At 37.9% G+C, this 17,138-nt stretch overlaps 1 protein-coding gene across 1 annotated transcript in view; it reads left to right on the forward strand.

Annotated features, from left to right (window-relative positions):
- The window catches only part of LOC124596146 (ATP-dependent RNA helicase DDX3X), a 163,203-nt gene that overhangs the window by 54,667 nt on the left and 91,398 nt on the right, over nucleotides 1-17,138 (forward strand). The window contains exons 6-8 of the mRNA XM_047135166.1: nucleotides 191-315; nucleotides 5,283-5,408; nucleotides 11,919-12,063. Of these exons, the coding sequence (XP_046991122.1) occupies nucleotides 191-315; nucleotides 5,283-5,408; nucleotides 11,919-12,063 (396 nt within the window). The remainder of the gene's footprint in view (nucleotides 1-190; nucleotides 316-5,282; nucleotides 5,409-11,918; nucleotides 12,064-17,138) is intronic.

Raw genomic sequence — 17,138 nt, forward strand, 5'->3', positions numbered from 1 at the left:
GTCCCTTTTCAAAGAAATGGTTACAGTGGTTTACGATTCAGTTGATATTCATAAGACATGGCCGGACCTAATCTTAAGTATTTCACATTAAGAAAATTGTTATATATTGTTGTCTAGCCTCATAGTTTTGATGTTAAGCTGTTGCTATTAAATCTTTCTAAGATTCTGATACTTACTATTGTCTTTACAGTCAATGTATCGGCGCAAACAGTACCCATTGGGACTTGTTTTGGCACCTACACGAGAACTGGCTACTCAGATATATGATGAAGCTCGAAAGTTTGCATATCGTTCAAGGCTTCGCCCATGTGTAGTGTAAGTTCACTGTTAAGACTTCATTTACTCTCATTGTTTTGATACATCTCACTTGAGTATTTCACTGCTTTTTAAAGGTATTTAATAGTTAAATGCACTCGATTTATTTAATTCTGTTGTTAATGCATAGTAGTATAAGAACTTCAAGGCAATTATTTGAAGAGCAACTTCTGCTGTTCTACAGCAGTTACATTTCAAGAGTGTTTTAGTACTTTTCTTCCGGTGTATAATTTAAACCTTTGTGGATTTGTTGAAGTTTTCTTGTTCCTTCTTCCACTGTAAACACCCCCCCCCCCCCCCTCTCCACACACACACACACACACACACACACACACACACACACACACACACACCTGTGCCCCAATCCCCATGGGGGGGGGGGGGGATTGTTATGGGGAGTTACAGTTACAGGAATGTCACCCAGCTTGTCGCAGCTGAGCAGGACCTGTGGCTGAAGAGGGATCCTGTTTTAGTCAGAACAGTGCCACTTTTCAGTTTTGAAATTGCTGTTACTTAACAAAACCTGTCCTCAAAGTGTTAAAACGAAGAACAGTTTCTTAGTAGTCAAAAAGGAATCCTGTCAGTTCGAAAACAAACTAAGTATTGAGGGGGAACACTTCTCCCCCTGTCTGAGTGCTACATTCTGCCCATGGTGTAGCAATGGAAGGAAACATTTTGGGGCCATGTCTCTCCATGTTGTGATAATGGTTACCTTCAGAAGAGACTTCGGAGGCCATGTGGCCACCAGCCGAAGAAAGTTTAATTCGCTTCATGTGCAAGTCTCCCATCATGGTGCCAACCACGCTGAACGGGGCTTTCCCCACAGGTGCCATCCAGCCACAGCAATAGTTACCTGGCCAGTAAACTGTTACACGGAGTTCCTCTGCCACAGCCACAACTGGCACATACCCCACCTTGGCATGCGCAGGGAGTTCACAGCTCGGGCACCAGGAGTGTGACCTCTGTGTAGTTAGGGGGCTACCACTGACAACCCCACCCCCCACCCACCCAAAAAACAAGCTTGCTGTGCTCTGGATACTGTTCTAAGAAAGGAAAGGTGCAGAAAGAGACAGGAACAAAGTCTGGAATACGTGCTGTGTCAGGGGACGTCCCCAGCATTCTGCAATTCTGTAAAATTTGGAAAAGAAATAGCAGGTCGCACCCAACAATGTAAATCATACAGTGAAGAAAGGAGAGTTACAGAATTTGGAAGGAAAGGAACATTTGTCCACCACCACAAGCCAGATCCAAGCACAATCAGCACCGAGAAGACCAACCAATGTAAAAGCAGAGGGGGGAAAAATAATAGTAGAAGAATAGACTTACAGCACGGTACAGGCCACAGCCCTGTCATGGCCAAGCACATATTCACAGAAGAGATGGCCAGGGAAGTAATGCCCTCGTGTGGCATATCGTATCAGGAAGCAGGGTGGCGATTCTTCTGCAAAACCAGTCATACTCAGGGAGTTATATTTCACGTGGAAAAATCAGGGAAATCTCGGGAATTTTCTGAGTCTCATATAAAATCTTAGGGAATTCTGCTTACTTAACCTAGCATTGAAATTGAATTTTATTGAGTTTTATAAATGACAAATTTTAAAATATTCAGTATCTGAAATGGTTAAACTACTGCTTATGGCTGTTGCATAGCTCAGCTGAGAGGAAAGAAAAGTCATTATTATGGTATGCTCCCCTCCCCTGACTGCTCGCCATTAATTTATGTGGAGCTTCTTGACACCACCTTTTTCCTCACAACTGGAATTCTTAGAGAAATTTTTTCCCTTCACTTGAGTAGCCACCATGAGGAAGAGGTCCCTTGGGGCCTTCTGAGGAATTGCCCAGCCAGTGACAGGAGCCACAGGTTGCAGGTCATAGGAGTTCGCATTCCCCCCCCCCCCCCCCCTCCCCCCCCTGTCCCACAGTGTGGGGTAGACAAGCCCCCAAAGACAGTGAAATCATCTTTGGCCAAGGACAAGTAATAGCCCTCCAAACAGAAGGAAGTTGCAGTGGCCCCTATGATCCCGTACACCCTCACACATCTTGGTTTGGAACCAGTGTCATGGTCTGCTCAAGAAATTCCAGAACTTTGTCCACAAGAATTTTCTGCGCTTATTCTTTACTTATTCTGCATGGTCTCCATTGAAAAAATCTCCTCCGCAGTTAATACAGTGCTTCCTACGCTGTTTCCACTTAAAGGTCTCGGTATGCCTATTGCTGGATCACGCGAAGTGCTATCTGCGAATTTTCTTTTATCTCGTCCACCATTGCAAATCTTTGTCCTTTCAACAAGGTTGTCAACTTTGGAAATAAAAAAATAGACTGCACAGGCCATGATTCTTGTAAGAAGCACTTTTTCATTGACATTCCTGACATGAGCGTTATTGGTAGATGTTGCGGGGCAGCAGAATGAAGCTCATCTTCAACTTTCATCTGGCCATTTTTAAACTCTGAACCATTCGCAGAACTGAGTACAGTTTAAGCACTAATCACTGTAGGCATCCTGCATCATTTGGTATGTGTCTGTAAAGGTTTCCTTCAGTTTCATTTAAAATTTGATGCAGACATGTTGCTGCTCTAAGTCTGCTGTCTTGAAATTTGCAAACTGTGTTAGGAACATTCTGCTGAGTACAGCACTGTATGGTAACTAACAGACATACAGCAATGATACTTACAGCAGTTACATATTAAACACAGGCATGTGCAGGGATGCCAATCGAATTTCCCTCCATCACACACCACTGGCGTGAAATTATGAATCTTCCGGAATTTTTTGAACAGTCCTCCTATATTGATACCGTATCCCTGCAACTGGTGGCAGCAAATGGCTGCGAAACATAACCTGCTTCTTTGATCCTTTCATGCCTCCACAGGATACTGAAAGCATGATCCTCCAGTGCAACTATTGAAGTTTTTATCTGCCACACACACACACACACACACACACACACACACACACACACACACATTCTTCTTACCTCTATCTCTTGGTTTTCTTGATTCTCAGACTGTCAGGTTTATCAAGATTTGTCTTTTGTATCCTTCCTCTGTAGGGACTATTCCCCGAGATTTCCCTGATTTTTCCATGTGAAATATAACTCCCTGAGTATGACTGGTTTTGCAGAAGAATCGCCACCCTGCTTCCTGATACGATTTTAATTCTTCTTATTCCTATACATCTGTCATTGGTTTACTGTCTCATTGTTCTTCTCTTTCATAAGATTTTATCAATTTGTAAGTGTTATTAGTTTCATTATCTCTCTCTCTCTCTCTCTCTCTCTCTCTCTCTCACTCACACACACACACACACACACACACACACACACACACACACACACACACTCACTTCTTACCTCTATCTCTTGGTTTTCTTGATTCTCAGACTGTCAGGTTTATCAAGATTTGTCTTCTGTATCCTTCCTCTGTAGGGACTATTCCCAGCTTGACACTCAAAGGATTGAGGGACTGGTGATCTTGCGTTTGGTCCCATTAACACCATCAGTCAATCCACCCGTCCGGCATTAAGTATACCCTACACTTCCACTGCCTTTATATAAATACATTGAAAAAAGAGTAGACTAGTTATGAATGTGGATGAAAGGTGCTAAGATACTTAAAATTTCAGCAAAACACCGTTTTTAGTATTTGTTAAAAAAATTAATGGCCAGCAATGGATAATATAGAAAATACAATCAGTGAACAAAACCACTCTTTTGGAAGTTGAAGGAAGACAAAATATAGCAATACATAGCAAATGCGTTGAAACTCTTTAGTGTTCATAACACCCTGAAAGGATCATGGAATGCCCATATTAAAGTAGTAGTTCACAAAACAAGAACCTTAGTTACCAAAGACTTGACAGAATACTTGATTTGGACATATGATGTGCATCAAAGACTGGTAGTCTTCCAGAAGTCATTTTCAAAGTTAAAATTCAAACGTAATAGTGTTTCAGCTAGAAGCAATACATAGTGATAGAAAAATTTGATGAAACGGTAGGTTTTCCAAGCAGCCCAAGACACAGTGTTTACAATGATTACCTTGTAAGTGGAAGAAAATAAGGGTTTGTGTTAGTAGATTGTTGTTAAATAACTGCCTAAATTATAATTTTGAAACATTATTATTATTTTTTTTTACCCCTCCAAAAAAGACAAGTCTTGTTGATAATGCAGTTACGAAACTGAAATGTTGACTAAATATTTGCTCTGCTCTCAACCCCCCGTAAGATCTGCATTCTTATTTTAGGAGAGGGGGGGTTGTTTGACCAAAACTGCTGTCATTTTGCTGAGTGAACATTGTTGTACTTCATAAATATTTCTGTTAAAGACAGACAATATATAAAACAATTGAAGACGTCGAAATGACAACATCTGCTGCTGACAAGAAGAAGAATACTATAAAATCTGTCACTGCACATTCACTACTAGATGGACCCGCTGTCTTCTGTGGATGTAGACTGAACTTCAGTATTGATCTGAATGATACATTTTCTCATTAATTAAAAAATGGACAAACCCCTGATAATCTTCAATGTTGAAACTTAAAATTGGTAAAATACCAGATAATGTTATACCAAAGACACAAAACTGAAGTTCTTTTGTTTGCTTTGACCAGTATTCAAATTATAGCAGCTCAGGCATCCATTTGAATCTTAACAACTAAACTCTGTCAATGAGGAGTTGTAGACAGAAGTCAGTTAATCATATATAAGTCTTGCATCTTCTCTTTACCAGAGAATTATCACTATTTTGAAACTACTCTAGTGGTCTCATGAGGGATACCCAGCATCAGCTTTTCATATAATCCGTCACTACATGAGCTAACACTAAATATAACCGTTAATTTTTCTTGGTGTCCAAGGAGGCACTGTCTGTTACATGTAAGCTATATTCGTTATTCATAAATTTCCTTAAGTTTCAAGTATATTTAATAGGTTTGTTCAATAAGTTTAACCTTTTATTATATTTTAGGTATGGAGGTGCAAACGTTAGTGAGCAAGTTAGAGACCTGGAGAAAGAATGTCATTTATTGGTTGCTACGCCTGGGCGCCTTGTAGATATGCTCGAAAGAGGAAAAATAGGACTTGATAACTGCAGGTTAGTATGAAGTAACACAATCGCTTGGGGAAGAGTGCCAAATATGTAAAAACATTTAACACTTAATGAGTAAAAGTGTGCGTAATTGAGATCGTCATCATTTGTTGTAACAAAATTTCAGATCTGAATGTTGTCAAAGGGAGTTTCTTGATATGTTGATAAAATGCAGCTGGTATTGTTTTTTACACAGTCATAAATTTGACTGCTTCTCAGAAACTGGCCCATGTGATTGTTCCAGTAATTTTTAGCTTCTGTTGGTGTTGTTTTATTGGTTCCTTGTATGTTTGGCTTTGTTAATTGGAAATTTCCTGCCTTTAATAAATTTTGTTTTGATTACTACTTCAATTTATTTGTAGTGAGTTTCTCAATCTCTTGGTTTCTTGTAGGCCAGTTATTTGAATAACAGATGAGCGATAGGAATGAGGTTATACCATGTACCCCATCCCAAGGAAACACATTAACAACTTCTTTCATTTCCCAGACGAAACAAACATGAAATTCCGTGAAACGAACTCTTTATTTCATTTACATGTTTTCATTTTCCAAATCTGTGTTTTACTTCCCTTGCTGATTATTATATATGTTTAATGGGATTCACTTGGCTTTATTTTATTGGTGTGTCTTATTTAATGCCATTTATTAAGTTATGGAGCAGCACCTTTTTTAGGATAGGTAAGACTGAAAGATGTCAAGTTCTACGAGAGGTCAGGATTGAAACAAATCTTCAGTTTAGGAAAGAAATTAAACAGCACAATTCTAGCACATTGGATCACTAATCACAGCTGTCAATTATAAATTTTCACCAATCACCAGAAATTTTATCTCCACCAAGTTGTATCTCAGTCCTAGGTAATTGCATTGATGAATTAAAGTCACCCAACCCAGTTGACATAATCTGCCTCTCTGAACACCATGTGACCACTGGTATAGGAACTAGGCCTAAGCACAATGAGAAACTTAGACAGGAGAGTACTGCAAATGTTAGAATAAGGAAAGGTTCTCGTAAAAGTATAATTAAAAATAATGTAAGTATATTTCATCAAAATATTGGGAGTTTAAAGAATAAAGTAGATGAGCTTCTGGTTTGTTTAGAAGATTTAGAAGCTGAGAATGAAATAGATATACTACGCCTGTCTGAGCATCACATTGTTACTGATATGGATAAGGTAAATGTAAGTGGATATAAGCTCTCTGCACATGTAATGAGAGAAAATATGGAGAAAGGAGGAGTTGCCATATATGTCAAAAGTTATCATTGTGCAAAAAGTATAGAAACAAAAAAGTTTTGTGTAGAGAAACATATAGAAGCATGTGCCTGTGAGCTTAAATTAAATAAAGGCACATTTATAATTGTAACTGTATATAGGTCCCCATCAGGAAATTTTCATCTATTTCTGAAAAATTTGGACTCCTTGTTGTGCTATCTGTCAGACGGGGGGAAGCAAATTATTATTTGTGGGGACTTCAATGTAGATTCTCTGAAAGAGGGTAATAGGAAAAAGGACCTTGAAGTATTACTTGGTTCTTTCAATTTGACACCTGTTATTGATTTTCCTACTCGGATGGTAAAGGATAGCAGCTCACTGATAGATAACTTCTTTATAGACCAAGATAAGTTTAACCAGATAAATGCTCAGCCTGTTGAGAATGGTCTTTCTGATCATGGTGCACAGCTAGTTACAATATATGACATAGCTCCATTCAGCAATACTAAACAGTCCTCCAAAATAATACGTTCAGTCAACGATTTAACAATTGCAAATTTCAGGGAAAGCTTACAGCAGTTAGACTGGGATGAGGTGTACCATGAACCTGATGCCAATTTAAAATATAATTTATTTCATGACATTTTTGTAAATGCATTTGAAAACTGCTTCCCCAAGAAAATAGTTCAATATACTCGTAAGAAACCTTGTAACAAACCATGGCTTACTAAGGGTATAAAAATATCTTGTAACCGGAAAAGGGAAATGTATCTGACAGCAAGAAAGAGTAGTGACCCAGAAACTATCAAAAATTATAAAAACTACTGTGTTATATTAAGAAAAGTTATTAAAAAATCCAGGAGTATGTGTATCATGTCTGAAATCAGCAACTCTGATAATAAAATTAAAACAATTTGGAATATTATTAAAAGAGAAACAGGTCAACCAAGAGCAGAGGAAGACAGTATTACCATCAAATTGAATGAAAACTTTACGAACAAAAAGTCAGAAGTTGAAAATATTTTTAATAATCATTTTCTAAATGTTGTGGATATAGTAGGATCCAGGTGTTCATTAGAAGAAGCTAGGCTGTTAATGGAAGAGGCCACACCTACGCAATTTGATACCATTGAGATCTCACCCACTTCTCCCTCTGAAATTAGGAAAATAATAAACTTGCTTAAAAGGAAAAACTCACATGGAATTGATGGCATTTCCAGCAAAATACTAAAAGCTTGTTCTTAACAGATAAGTAAGATTCTCAGCCACCTGTGTAATAGCTCTCTGGAACAGGGCATTTTCCCTGATAGACTGAAATATGCTATTGTTATACCTTTGCATAAAAAGGGGGATAGATCTGATGTCAACAATTACCGTCCAGTCTCCCTTCTAACAGCTTTATCCAAAATTTTTGAGAAAGTAATGTATTCAAGAGTAGCTTCACATATCTGTAAAAATGAAGTACTAAAAAAATGTCAGTTTGGTTTCCAGAAAGGTTTTTCAACAAAAAATGCCATATATGCTTTCACCAGTCAAATTTTGAATGATCTGAATAACCGAACACCACCCATTGGGATTTTTTGTGATCTCTCAAAGGCTTTTGATTGTGTAAATCATGAAATTCTGCTAGACAAGCTCAAGTATTGTGGCACGAGTGGGACAGTGCACAAATGGTTTAATTCGTACCTAACTGGAAGAGTGCAGAAAGTTGAAATAAGTAGTTCTCGTAACATGCAAAGATCAGCACATTCCTCAAACTGGGGAACTATCAAGAATGGGGTTCCACAAGGGTCAGTCTTGGGTCCTTTGTTGTTCTTATTATATATTAATGACTTGCCATTCTATATTCATGAAGAGGCAAAGTTAGTTCTCTTTGCTGATGATACAAGTATAGTAATCACACCTGACAAACAAGAATTAACTGATGAAATTGTCAATACTGTCTTTCAGAAAATTACTAAGTGGTTCCTTGTAAACGGACTCTCACTGAATTTTGATAAGACACAGTACATACAGTTCCATACAGGACGCCATTAATAAATATAGACCTTAATCAGAAGCATATAGCTAAGGTAGAATATTCCAAATTTTTAGGTGTGTCCATTGATGAGAGATTAAATTGGAAGAAACACCTTGATGATCTGCTGAAACGTTTGAGTTCAGCTACTTATGCAATAAGGGTCATTGCAAATTTTGGTGATAAACATCTTAGTAAATTAGCTTACTACGCCTATTTTCACTCATTGCTTTCATATGGCATCATATTTTGGGGGAATTCATCACTGAGGAATAAAGTATTTATTGCACGAAAGCGTGTAATCAGAATAATAGCTGGAGTCCACCCAAGATCATCCTGCAGACATTTATTTAAGGATCTAGGGATATTCACAGTAGCTTCTCAGTATATATACTCTCTTATGAAATTTGTTATTAACAACCAAACCCAATTCAAAAGTAATAGCAGTGTGCATAACTACAATACTAGGAGAAAGGATGATCTTCACTATTCAACATTAAATCTAACTTTGGCACAGAAAGGGGTGAATCATACTGGCACTAAAGTCTTTGGTCACTTACCAAATAGTATCAAAAGTCTGACAGATAACCAACAAGTATTTAAGAAGAAATTAAAAGAATTTCTGAATGACAACTCCTTCTACTCCATAGAGGAATTTTTAGATATAAATTAAGGAAAAGAAAAAAAGAAGAAAAAACCAAAACAAAAATATTAAAAAAAATAAAAAAAAATAAAAAAAAGAAAAACAAAAAAATAAAGTTGTTATATTAACTTTAGTATGTTGTTAAATTAACCTAATTATGTCATGTATTGGAAAGTTCGACTCGTTCCACATCATTACGAAATATCGTATTCATGATCCGTGGAACTAATATTAATCTAATCTAATCTAATCTTAGCTTATGTAGACTATAGCAGTTGATGTATTTGACTTTGTTTTTAGCCTTCAAATCAATTAACCTTTTTTCTCATCACTTAGTGTGCAGCTAACATCATATTGTGGCGCTTGTGGGAAATGCAAGGGGTGTAATATTAAGTCATGCCAGTTACATTGATTTTTCGCAGTGTGTAACTTACATTTAAGGCTCCCGCAAATGCCTGTCATGTCTGCAAGTATCGTAATTTTTGCTGTGACCACTTGGTGGTAGTAGCAGTAAAAATTGTTTTTGTAACCTTTGTCTTGCTTTTTAAGCCACTAGGTGACATTAGAGTTCTGTTTCATGTGTTTTGTGCACTTTTGTGTTGAAAGTGATCACTGAAGAGAGAAACATTTGGAGAAAATAATTTAGAAAGTCCTTGGTGAGTCTATAAATGTTGAAAATGAAATATTTGGTGACCGTTCAGGTAACTCATCACCCGAGAACTGTAGTAATTCTAGACTGTTTTGAAGATGAACTGCTGCCTATGTTTATCATATTAATTCCACCGATTGTATTGTTATGGATGGTTCTCTTGCAGGTAAATCAGGACATGAATTTGAGCGTGTGACTCCACTTAGTGGAATGTTAGATTATGTATCTCTCCATGGTTCAATTTGTATCACACTATATTCCAGTAGAAACACTGAATTTTGCTTTGATGTTGTGTTCTGTGTGTTTCTTTAGATTGAAATTGGCAGTGAAAAAGATTTAAACAGAAAGTCCACATGTTTGCTTATGTATGTGAAAACTAGAACTCCTTTAAAGTTTTTTCTGTGATAATTACTATGAAATTGAAGTTTCGTCTGTATATTCATATTTAACACTAGCAATGTCAAAATGGTTGTACATGAAGTTTAAAGCCCAATAAATTTCAAAATGTTTTGGAATTCCAACTGCATGTATATACATGCAAAGTCAAACTTCCAAAAGCCACACGTAATGGCAACTACCTGTTGTTGTTGTTGTTGTTGTCTTCAGTCCAGAGACTGCTTTGATGCAGCTCTCCATGCTACTCTATCCTGTGAAAGGATCTTCATCTCCCAGTACCTACTGCAACCTACATCCTTCTGAATCTGTTTAGTGTATTCATCTCAGAATATGCCCTACCAACCGATCTCTTCATCTAGTCAAGTTGTGCCACAAATTTCTCTTCTCCCCAAATTCTATTCAATACTTCCTCATTAGTTATGTGATCTACCCATCTGATCTTCAGCATTCTTCTGTAGCACCACATTTCGAAAGCTTCTATTCTCTTCTTGTCCAAACTATTTATCATCGATGTTTCACTTCCATACATGGCTACACTCCATACAAATACTTTCAGAAACGACTTCCTGACACCTAAATCTATACTCGATGTTAACAAATTCCTCTTCTTCAGAAATGCTTTCCTTGCCATTGCCAGTCTACATTTTATATCCTCTCTACTTGGACCATCATCAGTTATTTTGCTCCCCAAATAGCAAAACTCCTTTACTACTTTAAGTGCCTCGTTTCCTAATCTAATTCCCTCAGCATCACCCGATTTAATTAGACTACATTCCATTATTCTCATTTCGCTTTTGTTGATGTTCATCTTATATCCTCCTTTCAAGACATTGTACATTCCGTTCAGCTGCTCTTTCAGGTCCTTTGCTGTCTCTGACAGAATTACAGTGTCATCGGCGAACCGCAAAGTTTTTATTTCTTCTCCATGGATTTTAATTCCTACTCCAAATTTTTCTTTTGTTTCCTTTACTGCTTGCTCAATATACAGATTGAATGACATCGGGGAAAGGCTACAACCCTGTCTCGCTCCCTTCCCAACCACTCCTTGCCGTTCATACCCCTCGACTCTTATAACTGCCATCTGGTTTCTATACAAATTGTAAATAGCCTTTCGCTCCCTGTATTTTGCCTTTGCCATCTTCAGAATTTGAAAGAGAGTATTCCAGACAACATTGTCAAAACTTTCTCTAAGTCTACAAATGCTAGAAACGTAGGTTTGCCTTTTCTCAATCTTTCTTCTAAGATAAGCCGTAAGGTTAGCATTGCCTCACGTGTTCCAACATTTCTACAGAATCCAAACTGATCTTCCCCGAAGTTGGCTTCTACCAGTTTTTCCATTCGTCTGTAAAGAATTTGTGTTAGTATTTTGATGCCGTGGCTTATTAAACTGATAGTTAGGTAATTTTCACATCTGTCAACACCTACTTTCTTTGGGATTTGAATTATTATATTCTTTTTAAAGTCTGAGGGTACCTATGATCTCATAACTGTAAATGTTAATACTGAAGCTCCCTGTTTTTTGTGTGTTTCCATCTTGAAATTTGTCGCAATTTTCTTTGTTAGTAAGGTTACAAGTATGTCTGATTTTTTTCCTCCACAGGTTCTTAGTCCTTGATGAAGCAGATAGGATGTTAGATATGGGATTTGAACCGCAGATACGCCGTATTGTTGTTGATAACCAGATGCCTAAAACTGGAGATAGGCAGACGCTCATGTTTTCTGCCACATTTCCTAAAGAAATACAGGTATGTTACTGTTTCACAGTTTAAATTTGTTAGACAAGAATGTATATACAGTGAAACCCCACTTTTACACTTTTCAAGGAACTTAAAAATGGTGTAAAATGCGGGGAAAGGTAAAATGTGGGAAATACTGTTTTAAGCTGTAAAAGTTATGTATAGGGTACACCCCTTGCATTTTTGCACTTCACGTATGATGCATGTGCATAACGGGCATCAAAAGACTTGTAAGGGACTTGTTTATTATCTAATAAAAACCACTGATGTAACTGGAAATAACTGTCTTGGAAATAGAAACATTTGACTCAATTTTATATGTCATAATCGATGTTTTTGGAAGACCTGCAGCTGTCATTCATTATCAAAATAATGAATTACTGCACTAGTTGTGTATTTTTTCATGCTTAGCACCACGCATTTAGAGAATTTTTTCTTGTTGTCAAGTGCGAATTTGTACACAAGTATTTTGTGTGGTTTTCGAATATGTGTCAGTCTGTCTCTCGTGCATTGTTGCCATCTTTCGAGGTTATCAGGTACTGTGCCTCTTCAGTTATGTAGTAAACCACACACGCGCAAACTATCACTCACACTGTTTGTGTAACATCACAAAAATACATACAGAAACACTGCACTTAACAGCGAGATTAAATTCTCGAAACACATTTTGCTTAGAGTGGAAAAAATACGTAAACAGCATTGTGTTTCCACTAAAATGCAAAGTGAATGACTGTGTCAACTAGCACTACAAGTGGCCAAACGCCAAAACACGCGAAATATGGTTAGACAAAGGTGCCAAGATGATCACAACGATCATGAAACTGCATTTGCGCACTAGGCACAGTTTGGAAGTGGTTGCGATTGGTCATGATATCCTTATTCAAGCGAGCCTAGTCACTCCCGTCAGCCACCTTGCCGAGTAGAGCTTAACAGCGGCGGGAGATACAGCATGAAGTGTTACAACGTTTACACATTTTCTGGTGCAAATCTACTGAATAGAGTGCCCTGGTGTCAGGAAGTTAACCACATAATATTTGTAAACGCTACAGGATGCCCAACAGTGTCATATTTTTCTCCACAAAAATTTTCTCGTACTGCGTAAATCGCGGGGAAATTATAAATATGTCGAGACAAAATCGGATGCAGGTTAACATTGCGGACATAGGAAATCCAATGAACAATAAAAAATGTTGTAAATGGTGGAAAAACATTAATTCTGGGAATATAAAAGTGGGGTTATACTGTTCTTCCACATAGTCTTCGTTTGGAAAGAACACAAGTCAGATTAGAGGATGGTGTTTTCTTGCTACAGTATTCCAGTGGTTGTATGGTATTTTGCTGCAAAGGTAATTATGATATGTTAATACATTTGAGTGCTTGTCTTGCAAATAATTTACTTGCCCTTCAGGAAAGTGAACCAGCAGCAATAGAAAAATTTGATCAACAGAAGCTAGCTGACTGAATATATCACACACAGACTTTGTTACTAAAGCATTTTATTTATTAACTGAAAATGAGATTCTGTGCCACAGAAAATAGGTTATTGAATTATAATGTGGGTCAACTTCATTGCAGTTTAGTTGTGGCTAATTGGTATCACTCACAGGGGTAAATGCTTGGATGTATATGTGTCTGTTGAATTACCTTTGAGTTGTATACACTGATGAGCCAAAACATTATGACCACCTGTTATAAGCGTGTTGTTCCACTTTTCAAACACAGTGCATCATAGATTCTGCTTGACATGGATTCTAAAGGTTCTTGACAGTATGCCAGAAGTATGTGGCACCAGATGTCTACTCAAACATCGAGCAGTTCCTGGGAATTAGGGGATGGTGGTTCATGGGCACACAGCTGGTGCCAGACATGTATTCAGTGGGTACAAATCAGGCACATTTGCTTGCAAAGACATCTCTACTTTTTTTACCACATATGGGATCTCTGAGGTGCTGGCAGGTTCACTGAGCAAGTTCTACAATGGAGCCACTCAGGGGCCAAGAACAAAAGCAATAAGGAAGTCAGACAGTGACAGTTTCCAATTTTTCACTGTCACAAGAAAGAGGAAGGATTTGTGGAAACAGACTTTAAGAATAAGACAATTTCAGCAAGCAAAAAAACTATGGATTATAAAACAAGAAAGAATAAGTAGTAAATTAACAATGAATAGATGTGAATTTAAAAACTGACAAGCTAAAAGCAAAATAAGACAATTAACATATGAAAGATAGACAGGAGTTAAGAATGGGGATAGACAGATGAGGAAAAAACATGAATGTAATGAACACATTTCATATTGACATCTGTACTCCAGCTGATAAAATAAGTTGCTTTAATGAGAAATAACCATAATTTGCACAGGTGAGCCAAAACATTATAACCACTGCCCACCATGATATTGAATGGCTCCTGGCTGTGTAGCAGGCACTCGATGCAGTAAGGAAAAAATGTAAGTGGAAGAGGCAGGAATGTGGGCAGTCATTATAGTGAAGATATGGGCTGCAAATGTGGAAATCCCCTGACATGATTAGTTTTGACAAAGGGCGCATGGTGTGGCACTGTGGCGGCAAACTGGAATCTCAAACAGCGAAGCTGGAAACCTGTTGGTGCACTACTGCCGTGAGCACCTATGGTTGAAGGATAGTGAAATAACGATTAGGCTAACAAGTCTTATCACAAAATGTACAGGTCACTGTGTAATACAGGATAGGCAGCAACTGCAGCAGAGCCGAGACAGAGTACAATGCGGGTGCAGGCACAATTGTTTCGAAGCATATCATTCAAAGGCCATTGGAGGTTGACATCACATGATCCCTACATGATCCTGTCAGTTATGACTGCAATGGGTACATAATCAGATTTTGACACCATGAATCAATAGAAACATGTCATCTGTCAAATGAATTGCATTCTTGTTACACAGGGTGATGGCTGGGTCCTTACACACTTCCATCCAGGCAAACAGCTGCACAAAACACACACACACACACACACACACACACACACACACACACACACACACACACTCTCTTCCAAGTATAAATGTTTTTGGGCTGGGAAGAAGTTTGTACATTACACCTTTTTCTGCTTACTTTCGTCAGTCATTATGACAACTCTTTCAATAATATAATACGTTCCTACAGTCCATGATTACTATTGTTGTTGAAGCATAGTAATTGTTTCAAAAGCTGATTGTAGCACTGTTGCCAAATATATTTGGCGGTAAATACTGACTCTCATTCAGTAGATAAGACATGAGTATTAAACAATATAGAGGAGTTCTGAACAGAGCTATATTTTTGAATTAACAAGGCAACGCTCCAATCCAACATGTTGAAACCTACAATAAAATTTTTCACATAGGAAGAATACAACAGAAGAAATGCACTGTTAACATTAAAGCATGTAAGATGCTCTCCAAGGACTTCTATTTATTTATTTTTTTATTTTAGTGATTCGCTTTAGCCGCAATAACTGGTTTGTGCAGCCATTCCTGTCTAGAGAGTGAATCTGCGAACAAGCACATGCAGCCATGAGGAGAGAACGTAATGCCATGTAGTCCAAAGCACACACAAGCAAATCTGAAAGAAAAACATGCAGGTTTCAAAGCCGCCGACTCAAAGGCGTGTTACTCGGAATTTCCATAACCATATTGGCAATAATAGGTGACAATGGGCTTCCCATCATAACTGTCTGTCTGCTCATATTACTGGTCATTGAATAAAAAGTAATTGGAGGTTGACATCTGTCGAAATAGGTTTATTATTCAGCATCAAACTACCCTCGGTCAACCATAATGAATGGGAAAGAGGAACACAAGTGAAGAGAGAGACCACAGCAAAACTTACTAGATTGTCAATCAAATGCTTTCCATCAAATAGACACAAGAAATATATTGAGTTCTTAATGTGGTGCTCACATTGACATACTGTAGGGCTCAACAGGGAAGTAAAGTGTTGCGTTAGTCAATACGTTGGAGCAGTAATGTTTCGCAATCAAAGAGGAACCTTTTCTTGTGGAACTTACGGATGTCATATAATCCTAGGAGGAACAGCACAATAAGAATAGAGACGCTTGGTCTCCTGTGATAAGGAACTTTGTTTTAGAAGGCTGTTAGGCATTCTCTCAACACTTTTTGTGGGGCCAGCACCAATCCTCCGATACACTGAATCAGACAGCTCACACTGCATCTGTTGAACATAACCCTGCTTGTCCGAAACAACGGTAGCATTGCCCTTGCATTTCTGAATGCAACCCAGCCGAATATTTTTTTCATGATCAGGATGAAAAAGGATAGCGGTCTTCCCTTTCTTGATGTATTGGTCATGAGGAAGACAGATGGTATGTTGGGACATGCTGTTTGTAGAAAGCCTGCTCACACAGACTTACATATGTGGGATAACAGTTGTCACTATCTGACTCAATGTGAAGGGGTACTTCGTATCTTGTTTAACAGAGTCCATGTAATCTCGGAACCTCAGTTTTTCAGCTAATAATAATGAGGTGGCTCCAAAGTCTACAGCCATATTGCCTTATTCTGGGAGTATTTAGAACAGCATTGATCGTATTTTGCGGAAATATGATGTGAAGTGTATTTTTCGATCACCATTAAAATCAAGGCCCATTTAGGTTCTGTAAAATGATGATCTTAGTTTGCATAAGGCGGATGCCTGCTGTAGTCCTTGCAGTTGTGGCATGTCATATATTGGTTAGAGTATCAGTACTGTTGAGGACCAGTGTACAGGCATAAGCGGCACTGACATCTTCAACTGCCGAGCAAATTCACCATTGCAGAACACTGTCTTGGCACCGGTCATCCTATGGAGTATAACAACATAGATTCTGGAATGCACTTCTAGCTATAGGGATAGTGTTAGTAAGGAATCTTTGAAATTAATTTAGTAAGTAACATTATAAATAGAGATGGTGGTTTCTGTTTAAATTCTGTGTGAAATTTTGCTCTGTTGTCAAAAAAACAGAGGGTCAGAGTTCATGCTAACCCACTCATTGATACTTGTTGATTATTACTTTGACTATCAATAACTTCTAATGTAAGTCATCTTTGGTTTGTGGTGGTACTAGTGTGC

Source organism: Schistocerca americana, chromosome 2 (assembly GCF_021461395.2).
Source record: "Schistocerca americana isolate TAMUIC-IGC-003095 chromosome 2, iqSchAmer2.1, whole genome shotgun sequence".
Lineage (NCBI taxonomy): Eukaryota > Metazoa > Arthropoda > Insecta > Orthoptera > Acrididae > Schistocerca > Schistocerca americana.